The 15,986-nt window shown below is 34.6% G+C and overlaps 1 protein-coding gene across 3 annotated transcripts in view; it reads left to right on the forward strand.

Moving 5' to 3' along the window:
• The window catches only part of LOC146135659 (uncharacterized), a 32,540-nt gene extending 17,081 nt beyond the window's left edge, over window positions 1-15,459 (forward strand). For 2 of the 3 annotated variants that reach the window (XM_083395211.1, XM_083395210.1), the window contains exons 18-41: window positions 247-343; window positions 842-1,000; window positions 1,690-1,808; window positions 2,140-2,225; window positions 2,687-2,845; window positions 3,249-3,388; window positions 4,158-4,216; window positions 4,330-4,426; window positions 4,499-4,651; window positions 6,880-6,998; window positions 7,254-7,339; window positions 7,889-8,043; window positions 8,705-8,763; window positions 9,341-9,437; window positions 9,534-9,692; window positions 10,045-10,181; window positions 10,658-10,743; window positions 11,762-11,923; window positions 12,148-12,293; window positions 13,272-13,330; window positions 13,406-13,502; window positions 13,592-13,750; window positions 14,186-14,304; window positions 14,508-15,459. In XM_083395211.1, coding sequence (XP_083251337.1) covers window positions 247-343; window positions 842-1,000; window positions 1,690-1,808; window positions 2,140-2,225; window positions 2,687-2,845; window positions 3,249-3,388; window positions 4,158-4,216; window positions 4,330-4,426; window positions 4,499-4,651; window positions 6,880-6,998; window positions 7,254-7,339; window positions 7,889-8,043; window positions 8,705-8,763; window positions 9,341-9,437; window positions 9,534-9,692; window positions 10,045-10,181; window positions 10,658-10,743; window positions 11,762-11,923; window positions 12,148-12,293; window positions 13,272-13,330; window positions 13,406-13,502; window positions 13,592-13,750; window positions 14,186-14,304; window positions 14,508-14,583 — 2,785 coding nt within the window. In that variant the 3' untranslated portion in view covers window positions 14,584-15,459. Of the gene's footprint in view, window positions 1-246; window positions 344-841; window positions 1,001-1,689; window positions 1,809-2,139; window positions 2,226-2,686; window positions 2,846-3,248; window positions 3,389-4,157; window positions 4,217-4,329; window positions 4,427-4,498; window positions 4,652-6,879; window positions 6,999-7,253; window positions 7,340-7,888; window positions 8,044-8,704; window positions 8,764-9,340; window positions 9,438-9,533; window positions 9,693-10,044; window positions 10,182-10,657; window positions 10,744-11,761; window positions 11,924-12,147; window positions 13,127-13,271; window positions 13,331-13,405; window positions 13,503-13,591; window positions 13,751-14,185; window positions 14,305-14,507 lie in introns of those variants that run through there. The other variant, XR_014501567.1, reaches the window with a different exon arrangement.
• The last annotated feature ends 527 nt before the right edge of the window (window positions 15,460-15,986 follow it).

Genomic DNA, 15,986 nt, shown 5'->3' on the forward strand with positions numbered 1-15,986 from the left:
CGGTAAAAAATAACTCGAGTCCGACACTGACTCTACAGCCAGTTTTCCGACAATTAACGTAACTAAATAAGGTGGATATTCAGCAATGCACTTATAGGGGTGTCGCACGTCAGACTCGGGAATCGGGTAGTTTTACGTAGTCTTACTCGAGTCCCGATTCCGACTCCGACTCCGCAGCCCTGACTTAAGCTACTATAGCTTTTTTAAGCTTGCTTCATATGCTAATACTTTTACTACTGTTTGAAGCGGACAGTCGTATTTTTTCAAAACCTTTGCCATCCGTCCTTTTACGGCAATGTTTGTCTTGGATGGCAATTCCGACAACAAAACCTACTCAATCGAGGTCAGTAAAAGTTTTCTTTGGGACTGTAAGTCGTAAGAAGTTTGTTTAGAATAATTGCTTATATTGTAGATAGGAATGTCTGATACTTGACAATTCTTTTCGATACTTAAAAAGTTCCTCTATCCGTTATTAAGTGACGTCAATATTATCTTCAAACAGGCAAAATAGATGTACAGTAATTAAAACGTTTTTAGGTAATTTTAATTCGGTTATTTACAAGCCAAAATTTGATTCATCATTAAGAAATTAAGTTACCGCCCGTTGTATAACAACAATTGGTTCCTAAATTTACATTTTGAGGTGACAACCGGTGGGTTGCATTGCAATAGTTGCTGAAATGCCTATATTAGGTTGGTATTGGATCGGCAATGATGCCATCCCAGTATCGGACGAGTAGCAATGCTATCACAATATGAAATCGGCTATCGTCTCCTATCCGATATTATCGGACATATTAAACGTATAGACACAATTTGTATACAATTTTTGTCTCGGCAGGTGAAGTCCGGACTTGAGAGTTCTGTAAACGGCAGAATTCGAACGCATCAGGGTTCAGTGTCCCTTCGAAACTATACGCTTCAGTTTAAAGCAGCGCAGCATTACAACAACCTTGCGAAAACATTTTGTGAAGTTTACTACCTTCTGCCACTAACGTCGGTGAGTAAGTATAGAAAAAGAGTAAAACACTTTTTCTGAAAGGCTAAATGTTGTCCAATGCTACCCACCAACAACAGACAAAGTACAAAACCTTAGACCAGTTAAAGATTTGAAGCTTTGATCTGTCAAAAATACATAATTTCGACTCAGCGGGTCAAGTGCATATGAAATACAACACTATAACCTGAGCTGAGATGGGTTAAAACAAAACAAGTTTCATAAGTGAACCGTAAACCTTTGAAAGATTAACCGGTCGTGAGTCCACTGCAGGCTAGTTGTTTTTCTAGCCTGTCCTGCTTGCATTTTTATCGACAGATTCGGTTAACCTGTCGAAGGTTGTACTATGATGCTATGATGCGTAAGCCGTGATCGTTTATCAAAAATGACTTAAGATAGGCTAGATCACAGTGTTTGTCCACCTGTGTGTTCCTTTCATTAAAGTATTTACTAAATTGCCTTATTACTATAAAAGAACAATAATTGAAATTGAAGTGAACTCATGAAGAACATCGATAATTGAATGAGCGAAATCATTTCTTACGTTTTGGTCAAGACTATACAACTGTCGAAAGTTAGATAAGAACGCATATGTTGAGCATTTCAAGAATATTGGGCAATATTCCAAGTTACGAGAAATGCAAATTACTGTAAATACAACAAGTCCGTATTAACACTTTGGTTTATTTCAGGCATCTAACGACAAACTCGTCTTTCTAGCAAAGGATCATGAGAGAAGATATTCGGAAAATAAGGCGTCGGTCCAGTCAGGAGGTGGCCCAGCTGTTTTTGGATACACACTTTTATCGAAGTGAGAATATGTTTCAAAACGAGTGCTTTGTTATTCAGTTTGCTTAGATCTATGTCAAACAATCGTGCCTTTACATTATGCTTTAATTTAGAAGAAAAATAGATGTTTTTTAACTAAACCTTTCTGCAAATAATTATGAAACAACAATCTACCTGTTTTCCCGTTCTTTTTTGAAGAATTTCTAAAATTTATACATACTACTAGGTGTTATGTACAAATTTCTTAGATCGTATAAAGATTCAAGTATATTCTGTGTTTAATTTAAAATTTTTGCTGTCTAAATACTTTCCATGCCGCACGAATACATTTTTGGCGCTTATCTACTTTGCAGATACGAAGGAATTGAAATTACAATGGGCGAAATCAGAGATACGATGATGTCTATGATGCACCTTATTTTGGGAATTGACCAGCAAGGTATGAGCTGCCATAATATCAAGTCCAAGTGGGCGAAAGGGATTGCGATAAAAAAGGAACAACGTTACAAAACATTAAACTGACCCTTTATTAAAGTTGTAAAACATTTTTTTTCAATTTTTCGTAACTGATTAAAGATTTCAAAAGATTACAAGTTAGTCATACGTGGTTATTGGATTATGGTTTGTTTTTCTTGCCACTGAGATTTAAACAAATGTAACAAAAATTGCAATATGTTTGAATACGTGAATCTAATTGGAGTGTTTTATTGCAACATATTTTCTGTTTTTAAATTTTGCTTTTTATTGAGTTTTGTTGGATTATTAGGAAAATCAAAATCTTGAATGTTTTCCACATTATGAAATAGTATTTGCGACCAAACTAAAATACGTACGCCATGTATTAGGCTGCGCTTAATTGCAACACGTAGTCACATATAAGGTACGATGATTTGTCTTAAGTTTGGAGCCACTGGTCCCAGTGGTCATCTTGTCCCGACAACTGCCCTGGGCAACAAACACAAATAAGACTCCGTAGTTGCATTATTGGCCCCTGTCCACAAAACAACAGCAGAGTTGAAAGGGAGACACGGCCGTGCAGCATCCCGGTTTGGGTGGCAGGTATGAATAACGTAAAATGTTGACGCTTTGGGTTTTTTACTTGGTTATAGAAAGTAAATTGGCTTTCAAACTGTTTGAGCAACTTTATTGGTGTCAAGTACTCGTGAAAATTTTCCAACTTTGTTTTTTTTGAAATTTTTAATAATATGTTAAGTTTCGATGTCGATATATAATCTGGGTGAAAAAAGTGTGATTAGTTTTTTACTCATTTCGTTGGGGTCTTGTACTCTGACAAGACACATGTGACTGAAATTGACTTTTACACAAACCGTTTTAATCCTTTTAATTTTATTGGATGACAAGTAAACAACACAAACGTTTGCTGCCTTTTGCCACTATTCTAACTTTTCCATATTCAGCTTGCTGTCTACCAATCAATATTATGGAAATTGCCTTTCTACAGAAATATTCGAGCGCTTTCTATCAGAACGTGGCATTCTTACATGGCACGTCGAAAACTTTCACCGCTACTTGCTGCCAATTCCCAAGGAGGTGTCTCATTTTATCGACCATTTAGTGGAGAAACACAACAGACGAAACTATGTGAGTTTGATTAAACGACTTAAAAGATCTTTAACAAAAGCGGCTGTGGACGCATAGGTAATACACACAACTGCTAGTAGGTCCTTTTTTAACCTAAAGAAATGCCAGTTAACATTAAACGGCAGACATTTTGCAATTTAAAGTGCATATAAGTGACACAAGTCACCGGTGCATTCCGAGAGCGTACATACATACTGGAAATAAAAATAAGACATTTGCTTATTTGTCGGAACACACGTTTTCTCCGATCTATCGAATCACTTTTTTTTTAAACATTCTTCTATTATGTTTTGTCGCTCTACATCAAATTGACGTACCATACTATGTTTAAACTTGTAAGATAATAGCAAAATATGCAATGCAGCTTGACAACAAAATGTAACCTAAACTGAAAATAGCGTATAGTCAATTCGTAATAATTACTAACGTGGAATAAGCTTCGGTGTGCACCTTCGGCATGATCCGCATCTTTATAACTGGCAATGTAAAGCCACCATAAGACGCATTAACAAATGATGAAATCCTATAATTTTACCTGTAATGAAGGATCGTCTCGGATATTTTAATTAGTTTTTATTCTTTCTAACCCTCCTATCGTATTTAACCTACCAGCTGAGTGTCTCAGTCCATCAGATCATAATTTAGGTTAGTTTATAGTACATGCGGTGAATCTGCCTAAAAATCACGAAATCTTCTATCTACGTGCTACAGTCACCTGTTCAAAGCCAGTCAATGACAGCTTTTGTGTACTAAAATACTTTCGTTCCAGGTATCATTCAAAGTGGGAGAAGCGCCATTTAAAACTGCTATTTACAACAGGAAATACAGGTAAGTTAGTAAACGTAAAGCAATTACATACACTGCATGTGTTTTTGGCCAATCAGGCGGTTAACTTAAATAAAATGCATCATTGGACAATTTCTAATGTTATGTCTTTTAAGTGGGCCGTCGTATACCTTTACAACATTCGCAACACATCCTTTTGGAGCAATGTTTCTGCTTAAAAGCAATTCTAGCCTTGAACGTTACGTAATTTCGGTGAGCATACGATTTTATATTTTATTGGTTAAAATTTTTAACAGATTACTGAAAATGCTACATTCTTAAAAGGTATATTCAGATTTCGCTAGATGTAGCAAGGTTGAAGATTTTCATGGATCTGTTACTTGGCTTAACTACACGATGAAATATGGAGGTGCGCAGACATTTTCCACCAGGACTTCAACGGCTTGTAAAATCCTATTTTTCTTACCGCTGACTACGGTAAGAAGTCTGGAATAATTATTTTGTGAGCCTTGGTAATTCTCATTTTTTTTCTCCACTTTGAAAATTGCCCTAAACATGCAAAATAAACTTGACATGTTTTCATTAATTAGGCTATTCAATCAATTCAAAAATATCATACAGGGTTAATGATATGTGATGTTCAAACTAAAATGCGCAGTAAACTTTACCTTTTGTAAAGAAGTTAAATAATGTGAATTTATTTTCGTTCTTGACCATCTAAGACTGTTTATAAGACAGATACAGATAAAACATAAAATCATTTCTTAAATTTTTACAGAAATATATAGCCTATTTCGCCGACGAACTGACGATGCCTTATAGGCGAAAAATATAATTCTGTAAAATTTGTTTTTCTGTTTTAATAAACAGTCTTAGATCATCTGAATATTTTATTTACATTTTATTGTCTGCAGGAGATTCCTTACTTCCTAAAGTGTTTCAGTTTTCTTGACCACATTTTAGTCTTTTACAACAAAAATCATAATGGTTCTACAGAAACTCTTTTGAGAAGCACTTAAATAGAAAGCTATCGAGAAGTGACCTTGTCAAATAAAATATTACTGGGTAAAAATACAAAGAAGTAGTAATAACTAACGCATATTTATTGTTAATAACTGTGAAAATAATCATTTCCAATACAAGTTTCTTTCATAAAATTTAAATCACAATATTGGATGCAAATCATCAATTATTGGTAGAGGTATCAGCTTTTCTAAAGTAAATATAAAAATTCAAATTGAAGTCCATAATAAACATGCCTTGTCCATTCCGTTGATCCATTAGGGGAGGTGCGGGACCCATGGAACGGATTTGTTTTTTCCGTAATATCTTTCGAATTACAACTCAAAAACACTCGCTGTTATTTCCTTTGGAAAGCTTACAGCTATGGATACCTATAATCCCACATGGAAAAAATAATTTAAATCTGACATATCCTTCTAAGTTAAAAAAAAAACTTTTTTTTTCCATTGGTCCCACCCCACAGGACTTATGGGACCTATGGAACAGAGCATGACTGGATCTCAAAAGACTGCGCTGAGTATTCGTGAAGTGTATAACTACTCTGTTAATGGTGTATTAATAGTGGCACAAGAAAATGTATTTGGAGAAATTAAATAAAAACACAGGGAAACAGGCACAAAATGCTGAAATGATATTTTTTTTATTTCTGGTCTAATTTGCACCCCAGGTTTATTATATCAATTGTTTTTATTTTATAGGAGAACATATCTGCAAATATAATAATAGTCAAATGTACGAATTTGTCGAGTACCGACTCTGACTCTACAGCCTGTATTCAGCCCAAATACGTAACTAAATACGGTAGATGTTCAGCAATCCACTTATAGGGATATCATATAATTCATCCACTCACAATAACTGGTTCGAAGATATCCACCATATTCTATTCCGCTTATTACAAACTGCAATTGACGGCAATATTGGTTTTTGGTACTGCGCATGCGCACGTCGGACACGGGACTCTGTTAGTGTTACGTGGTCTGGTCTTACTTGAGTCTCGAGTCCGAATCCTTCGAGGCCCGAGTCCGACTCCGCACCCATGGTCCTCAGTGAAACAACCCATTATTAGATGTTCTTGTCTTAAAAGTTGGCATACTAATATCCTTAAAACCTAAAAATATGATTAAAAAATTTTCAAGAGACCAAGGGAACAGACTGTTCCAAGGGTCCTCTAATCGCCATTTTTAATAAAAACACTCATGACTAGCCAGTACTCTGAACCAAATTAATTAATCTAACTTTCAACCTGTACCTAGATAACCCCTCTCTCCACAAAAAAATATTCACTGATTTACAATTAACTTAAGACTATTAAAACAACTTACGAATGTCAAGCTACAAAGTACATTTTTCACTTTTTTTTTGTTTTGTACATTTTTCACCCACAAAAGTGAAAAATTGGATTAAATCACCCATTCCAAAAGCATGCTACAGAGTTTTTGGAAAAAGTTCTTAGCACAAAATCTCATCTCATTCCCTCAACCTAAATTTTATTTAGTTCTGCCAACAGGGGGCGAGATATGCCATTGGTCCATTGGTCCCTATGTTCCATGGATCCAGCACTTCCCCTACGTGAAGGTTTCTATGTAATATTAACAAATGATGCTCACGAGTGTCATATATCCCAGCCTTGGAAGTACGTTAATGAAAGATCAGCGATTGTTTAACTAACTAACTTCTAGAAATCAAATCGCGAATTCAATTTGTCGTACACTTTTCCAACACGACGGAGTGAAGCAGTTAATGCGTCGGTTTGGTCTGGCGATGGGGCTTCAGTGCTTGGATACACTCTCTTATCAAAGTAAGATTTGTCCGCATTACGCTTGACGAACTGATTTGCTCAATAAATATGTGATTATACATCTTCTTGTTTGACCAAATGTGAACATGTGTGAAGCTATCCTTATTTTGATCAACGGTGTTATACATACTTTTTATATTGGGATCCATAATGCAAACACATTAATATCCGGCTAATAATGTTTTAGATAGTAGGCCTACAGTTATAACTCTTGTCTCCTGAAGCAACTTTTATTGATTTAAACGAACTATGCAGACCCGTCGGAATAAAATGTTCAGAAGATGAAATTAAGACCGCAATGCGAACAATGATGCATATCATTTTGGGAGGTGATAAAGCAGGTAAATTAAGGTTTTGTATTTTAACATCTTTTAGTCCTACGTTCCACTTTTTCATTTAACGATGTGACTGAAAATCATTTTCGAATAAATTGTACGGCATATTTAAATCTAGTTAGAGAAGCAAAACAACTAAGTGTACAGAAAGCTTAAAACATTTCTGCGGATTTTACCAATAAATTCCTTGTAATTTGGCATTTTCGACAAACTGCCTCACTAATTACTTCACTCACGTGAATTTATTTCAAATTCCCAGTCTTTATATTATTTGATTTAGCTTAAATTAGACTAGGTCATATTGTCCAACATGGTTTACTGGAATGGAAAACCTTTTCCACTACGAAAACAACAAAGAAAAAATCGTGTTCCATCGAATCTCCTGTTAAAGTTAATGAGAAACACCTCGGTTAATTCGCATTTATTTTTGACTTTTTTGTCGATCCACCTCAAAAAAATTGATGTAGATAAAAATGCCCTGCTTTTTTGTTGGGCGCTAAATTTTTAAAAGGAGTATTCTGTATCTTGTAAATTGCATGTTTTACTTTATTAAAGAAATCCTTGAGCGCGTTCGATCCAACTCGTGTAATCTCACAAGAGACGTCGCAAATAATTACCCCTTCCCGTTGCCCACCCATTCTGAGGAAACCCTAATGAAAGAAGGTGGAAGATATTCAAAGGTGGAAAATGTATTCAAAACAGGAAATCAGGTGAGCCGAATACAACCACGAAATAATGCGAAGAGCCTGACATAAAAGCCCGTTTTTGGTTTACCAACATATTTTAGATCAGTTTTTCTTAATCGGGTGAATCGATCACCCCAGGGTGAATAAAATTTTTGCAGGGGTGAACCAACCAAATGGGGTGAATAAGGGTGAACTGTCAGAAATTGAGGATAATTCCAGGTGTTCTGCGGATATTCCGGGTGTTCTGTTATATATAGACGAGATAGTTTTATTGTGTACAAGGGTGAATGAAAAAGACAAGGGTGAATGAAATATGGAGATAAATGCTAGGGGTGAACAAAACTAAAAAAGTTTAAGAAGCACTGTTTTAGATCATGTAAAGTTAACTGCCGTCGAAATGCTGCACCAATATATTTATTCATTTTCAACTAAATGAAAAAATATGTAGATATACATTAATATACAAATTATATACAATGCGAAATATAATGAATTGTCAGGATTTTAACAAGTGCCCTACATTTTGTGTTATAAATTGTCACCACCAACACAGGCTAATGGTAATTTATCGTATCAAACCTTAGTTCAAGTCAAGTTAGTCATAAAACGAAATCAATAAAGTCAACGCAATTTAAATAGATGTTTTGCTTACAATTGCTTGAGACGTTACTCTTCTGCATTTCAGCTGTATTTCAAAATTGGTGAGGAGCCTCGACAACTTGTTGTGTACAACAAAACTTACAGGTCAGTAAAATGTTGGCAAATAACGATACAAATTAAATTGTCTCGACGAAAAACCAATCGCTCCGGAAGGAAAAGTCCATTGTGTATTTATTATGAGTTAACTGCAATTAATTTGGAGTTTGTTTAGAAAAGTGGCGTTGTCCTTTATTTGGATGATTTTGTCTTCAGCGGTATTATTTAAAGGTTTTGTTAGCTTTTGACTACCGCTGGTTTTCGTTAATCTATACCAGGAGTTCCTAAACTGTGGTCCATGAACCCCTTGGGGGTCCGCGAACTAGTTTTAGTGGACCCATAAGGGCTTAATTGAAATATAGTGAATTATTAAGAAATATTTAAAGTTTCAAATAAACAGTGTCGAATTAAAAATAAAACTTTTAGAACTGACTGTATTTAGACTCTATTTTACTTTTACATTTTTTGGACAGAAATAAGTCTATCTATGAACTCTATTTGTATTGTGACGTCATTTTTGAAAAAGTTTCGCCTAACGAAGCAAAACTAAATTTTAGGGGTCCGCAGCAAAAATGTTTAGGAAACCCTGATAAAAAAAAATAAGTTTCTTAATTCTTTTTTTCAGAGGTCCATCGTATACATTTGCAACCTTTGCTGTACATCCGTTTACAGCAGTCTTTCTTCTAAATGAAAAATCGGGTCCTCAACATTACTCAATAGAGGTGTGCAAAACACGTTTTTCGATTGCATTTCATCATTTAGTCAACGTAGTCTTAGCGTTTACCTATTTCGTCTGGATGACTTTGTCAAATTTACAGGTGGTCTCCGAATTCGAAACAAAAGTCCGTGGCTTGTTTGAGACGTTCGAAGGCTCGGTTTTCTTTCAAAACTACACTCTCAAGTATCGAGGCACGCAACTGTCCTCCAAAAAGGATCCAACGGCTTGCGAAGTTTACTTTTTCCTGCCGCTCACTCCAGTAAGTGGTAGCTGGGCCCAACTAGGGATGTCTGATTAATTATTTTTTGCTACTCGGCAAGTTGGATAAAATGAATCGCGATCTTATCCCATACCGAATAACTTCATTACTATTATCAAATAAGCGATATAGTTGAAAATGTAATAAGATTTCTTCCAGTTTTTTTTTCATGATTTGCTTTTAGATAAGATGGTTTAGTTACCTCCAGTCGCGAACCAACTTTTTTTAAAGTGCACCTTTCAAGGTTAAAATCGAGTACATTGCGGTTATAATTTTAATAGGCCAAACTTGGAGAGTATTCTGGATAGCTAACAGGAAAGGCTTTTGGGAAACACTTTTTGTTCCGCTTCAGAATTCAAACCGCACTCTCGTCCTGTGGCCAAAAGAGCGCGAAATTCCTTCGTATAAACATGGAAGGAAAACAGAAAATCTTGCTTTTGTCCGATCGGGAGGCGGCAAGGCCGTGTTCGGATATACTCTTCTTTCGAAGTAAGTTTCTCATATGTGACTAAAATTTAACGGTTCTAAGCGTTTTGTTGACAACAGTCCGTGTAAATAATTTTTCAGTCAAAATGGCTCTGCTCAGAAGGTAAGGGTGGTAAGAGTGGTAGGCTACGACGTCCGCAGCAGGCACAATAGGAAAACGCAGTTTCTTAAAAAAAGGATTTTTGTTAAGAAACAGGGGTAGCTATTTCATGAGATTGAAGGGAACGGTAGTCGTGAAATATAATCTACAAGCTAAAGATAAACAAAATTTAATTTTCTCTTTAACCAAATTTAAATAAACTCACACAAAATGCATTGTTACTCCTTGCTTATCTGTTCTTGAAAGCACCCAATTAAACATTTAAACAAAGTTATATCCATTCATAGCAGGTGCATTCATGTTACTCGTTTGTTTCTAAATAAGTGCTGTTACGTTGAGAAATAATGGTTGCTCGACCAACGATATATCAACTTCGCAGGCCTTCTGGTGAGAAAATAGCCATAAAAGAAATCAATGAGACGATGTTTGCCATGATTCATATCCTTGTGGGAGCTGATTACTCAGGTAAAGTCGCTCGTGTTACGCTATACATATGTTTGTGTACAAGTTTTGACAATCAGTCAATATATACGTGCTTTCATGTAATTACTTAGTTGCTAGATAATAATATATACCGGTGCATTGCTAGATAATACTGGTACACTTTAGCCGCGTGTCTACATTAATGGGTAAATTAAAATAAAAAAATAATACAATCTACATTTAATTTACATTGCTACATGTCGTTTATTTGGTGTTTTTTATTTGAATTATTGCTTAGAATCGGACGAACCAATTTTAATGTAGTTTTGTTTTATTGTTATATCGGTGATTTGACTTTGAGTTGACTTGCTATAATAATAATGAATTGACTTGGACTTTATTTTGGAAACTGGTGACTTGGACTCCGATTTGACTACGAATTAAAGACCCGACTTGATCTTAAGGCATTTCACGAATGGCCTGACTGAGACTATATTCAGTTTGAAATGACTTGTTTACAACTCTGTAGATTGAAAATCATATTTTTTGCACAATTATCCGCTACATCTTGAAATTAAAAATAAATGATCCATACTCTGCACATCTATAATTATAAACTAGGTCTATACCATATAAATTATCGCCTTAAAAGAGGCCAATTTTGTACACACATTGCAAATGGAATTTTACTTCAGCAAAGGAACACAAGATAACAAGGCAGATTATTTAGGAAATTCACAACATAAATATTGGATGTTTCCATTAATTTGTCAATGGCAAACATTCATAAAAATTATGCCGAAAAATCGCACAGAAAATTTATTTCGTTAAAAAGACTAACAAGAAAACGCAAATTGCAAAACGATGACATTTTTTTTAGTGTCCTCCAAAGACCATGCATTTTTTTGAAAAAGAGGACATATGTTATACCTATCATAGATAAACCTATGTGCAGTATACAATTTATTTATACAATTAGGTTTCATTTTGTTGAAGTTGGAATATTAAACTGGTTGCGAGATAACTATTGATTGTTGTTAAAATGTTATATCAAATTAAGTTTGGAGTCGTTGGACATCTTGGTCGGCCAGCCCTATCAGTTGTCGCGTGTACGGGATCCAAATAAGAAGCCGAAGTTGCACCAGCGGCCCATGTCTGCAAACTTCCATCACTTACCAAACCCAAAGTCGTCCATTCAGTGGTTTAAAATGCGTCGCTAAAGGTATGCATTAGTTTATTCTGTGCAAATCGAACCATTTTGTTGGTGAACGATTATTGACAGATAATTTGTACCTTTAAACTTCAGAGTTTTCAAGGAAGAAAACTATAGCATAATAAAATCAAGTCATTCAGTTTATTTCAAAGCTATCGTTTCCCCAAATGTGAAGCAAGGGTTGAAATATATTTGACATAGGAGTATCGTTACCAAAAATCGTATTGCTTTAGAATTGTTCGAGCGCTTTTTAAAGATGTCGTTCAGTCTTAGACGGCAAATCGACAATTTTCACTTGTATGAGTTTCCGAGATTTCGGAGAGGATCAGCAACTGTAATATATGACGGAGGAAGGGATATGTTTGACGTAGGAAATAAGGCAAGTGCCGTGTTCTTATATAATGTGTGTGAGAAATACTGTTAGAAAAAATGTTTTAGATTTTAGAGCATTTTTTAGTATGGCGTTTCGGGTTGCTTATTTTTACTGTTCTATGAAATAGGTATTATCGTGACTTCATAGTTAATTAAGGATAATCTAACTACCGTGCCGTACCAACCACCGGTTCAGCTTCTGCACTTCTGCACCAGAAAAAAGCCCCCACATTGCTAGACTCTGTTGTAAAATATATATGACTTCTAACATAATAGACCTGGTAGATTTTGATTTATAAATAGTACAGAGATAGTACTTTGTAGCTTTTTCTTTATCGTTTATTAATTGTTAATTTTTGACGATATAAAAATACAGCGTGTCCTAAAATAAATAGAATATTACATTTTAATACCAAAACAAAACTCGTTTAACTTGGTAACATTTTATGTGAGCTCATATAATGAAATCTTGAGTTCAACTGAGTTATGAAAAAGTTAGGGCTATAAATGACTTTAGCTATAAATAACAGTAAGGAATCAAGACACGGGGTTTTAAACTAATAATTTGTATTTATTACTGCTAAAAACTGATTTTATACCTAACAAAAATATCTTAACTGAATACTATTGTATATGGGAGCCACATACTAGAGTTTGTAGTGGACCCCAACTGGCGAAGATACGGCTCTGCCTAAGTCTGAGTTTTGAAAAAAACGAACCGATATGATTCTGTGATGTTGTTGTCATAAATAAAATCCCCTCAGCAACCCATCTGCATGGTGCAACTGGGAGCTGTCTTGGACAGAATATATACATTAAATATGCAACAGATGCAATCAGGTATATTGTTACTGTTTTTTTTTTTCATTCTCTGTCCTCAATAACTTACACGAATATTAAATAACTCCGCGACATTTATCTATACTTTTGAAAAAATATATTCATATACAACTTTTAATGTTCAGCAATAAAGTTATATTTCCAGGTTTACTTCAAAGTGGGAAATGCGAGACGTCAACAAGCAATTTACGACAGAAGATACTCGTAAATATGTTAATTTTATTAGTGGTTGTCCCTTTAAAACATGTAGCATACCTTTTTTTTTTAAATTATTATCAGAGGTGCATCGTACATTTTTGAAACCTTCACCGCACATCCGTTCACCGCATTTTTTGTTATTGATTTTGAAGCCGGGCCAGGGCAATACTCTATAGAGGTAACATTGATGAAGGAGAGATAAGGACTTTGTTCGAAAACGACCTTCTTAATTTAGCCTAAAAATAACGATTCTCTGCACTTTGAAAGGTAAATTCAAATCTCGGAGCTGATGGAAGGGGCAAGTTTGGTACTTTTGATGGTTTACTTATTTTCCAAAACATTATCTTGCAATATGGTGGCGCCCAAGTGTATTCTGCCGGCGATGCAACAGTTTGCGAGGTGTACTTTTACCTGCCCCTCACTGGAGTAAGTATATTCGAATTCTTAGCCAATTGTTTAACGATGTTTTTTATCTGAAAAATTAAATCATAATGTCTGCTAATAATTTCTGAAAGCGACAAAAACTATTTGCCTATTCGGCAAATTTTCTAAATAATTTTAATTTCCCGTTAATAGGACCAATTAAGTTTGTCTATCAAAATTTTAATCCCAAATATATTGTGCTTTGAAAAAGTTCGGCCATGTTGATTATGCTTGATGATACTACAAATTTAGTGTTTGATACCTGGTAGGCTACACCAGAATTTCAATAATTGGTATTTGTCATTAAATTAGCAGGCAAAAAGGCCAGACATTGGAGTAGTTAATGATTTCGTTCCACTTCCTACCCTGGTGGGATATATTTTAAGTTGGTTAAATCATATTTAAACATTCCGTGAAAAACGCTGGTTTTGCTTTCAGGATACGAGCCCCAAACTAATTGTGTCAACACCTGATCGAAAGAAGTATTATATGAAAAACAAAGCGTCAGTTCAATCCAAAAGTGGTCTAGCTGTTCTCGGATACACTCTCTTGTCAAAGTGAGAATTGCACTTTAACAAATAAAATCAAACCAATAAAAAGTTGCATCAACTGAAGAACTTAATAAAAAAATGTCATCACTGTTTGTATACCCTAATTACACTCAATACTAAATATATGCCACTCGTTTTCTAAGAAAAAGCCAAAGTACGTTCATTTGCTTGTCTATTTGGAATGTAACTCAAAACTTTATCCTTTGCAGAACTGATGGTGCTGAAATTTCCAAAGAAGAAATCAAGGCAACTATGTCTAAAATGATGAAAATCATTTTGATTTAGGAGTAAGATAACAATTGTGTACAAAATCTTAGCGTAGTAAACCAATCATTTTAAAATGCCTTAAGTCTCAAGTCTCGTCTTTATTCAAGTCTTTTTAAAAAAAATAACAAGTCTCTGTCCAAGGCAACCATTTGATTACGTCCCAGTCACCCCATTATTAGAGAAAAGTCCACTTCAAGTCCTTGCCATAAGAATACAAAGTTAAACTATTAAAATTTGCAAAATCATCTGTGTGAGCAATACATCAACTAAAAATAACCCATAAAAATCATACAGCAAGCAAATTGTTTATGTGTAAATGTTAAGATAAAATTCCTCAACTTCATAAAAACTTGTTTAATCAAAATATCTTATTTCAACCTGTTTGTTGGAAAGATCCAGTCTGCAGGCTTACAACATGCCTTTTCACATTGAAATTTATTTATACACACTGATAAATAGGCTTAAAACGACCATAAAACAACGTTTTAAGGTTTAACTAAACGGACTAATCACTGAAATAAAAATACCAACAGTCATTTCAATTTTGCTTTAGCTTATGTGGTGTTTGTTTTGACTGAATTGATCTTCTAAACATAACTTTATTTGTTTTTCTGAATTAAAGAAAGAATACGGTAACAATTAGGATTATAAAAAAATTGAATGCAAGTCAACCAACAAAGCTTCTTATTATGCTCATTGCTCGCGCTTACCATCCTTGTATTGCAGTAGTTTTGCGACATTTTGTTTTTATTGAATTTTGCTATAAACATGACAACCAAATGTCATGGATTCTCTGTATTTTAACACGAAGCAAAGTATATCGGACGATGATGCAACAAAATGTTTGTGGTGAAAATTGAATCTATGTTTAACGGTTTATTAAAGAGTATGTTGAAAATCCCTTTATAAAGACAAAGAATTTTCAAGCGTAGGCCTCCTTCGCACTTTTTGTACGAAATAGTTGTGTAGCAAAAAACTAAATCTGTTAAGTACAATTTTGTTGTTCAAGGAGCTGCCAAAGCTTTCAAAAGTGAGTTTGGAATAATCTATTGCTATACTAGTTGGTACCAGCCCAAACTAGATTTTTTATGTTACTGTTTCGTAGGGGATGTTCGCAGTAACATACTTGAACTAGCTAAAACCGGTGATTTAACCTCAGTTTGGGTGCGCAAAGAAATTAGCAAATCTTAAAGAATGGTCAAGTTACCGGTACCATTTTTTTACGATAGTCAACATTTTAAGTAGTATTAGTTTTAAACGGATATATTAGGAACCAAAATATTTTAGAGAATTTTAGTTATAATATTATCTTAAAGGAAATAAATAAGCAAATACTTCGTGTTAAAAAAATTTTGTATTAAAAATGGATTTTTCAGCAGCAACACATTGGAAGTTAGTTGTTGTTCTTAAAAATGTCAACA

The sequence above is a fragment of the Ascidiella aspersa genome, chromosome 8 (assembly GCF_963924565.1).
Source record: "Ascidiella aspersa chromosome 8, kaAscAspe10.2, whole genome shotgun sequence".
Classification (NCBI taxonomy): Eukaryota; Metazoa; Chordata; class Ascidiacea; order Phlebobranchia; family Ascidiidae; genus Ascidiella; species Ascidiella aspersa.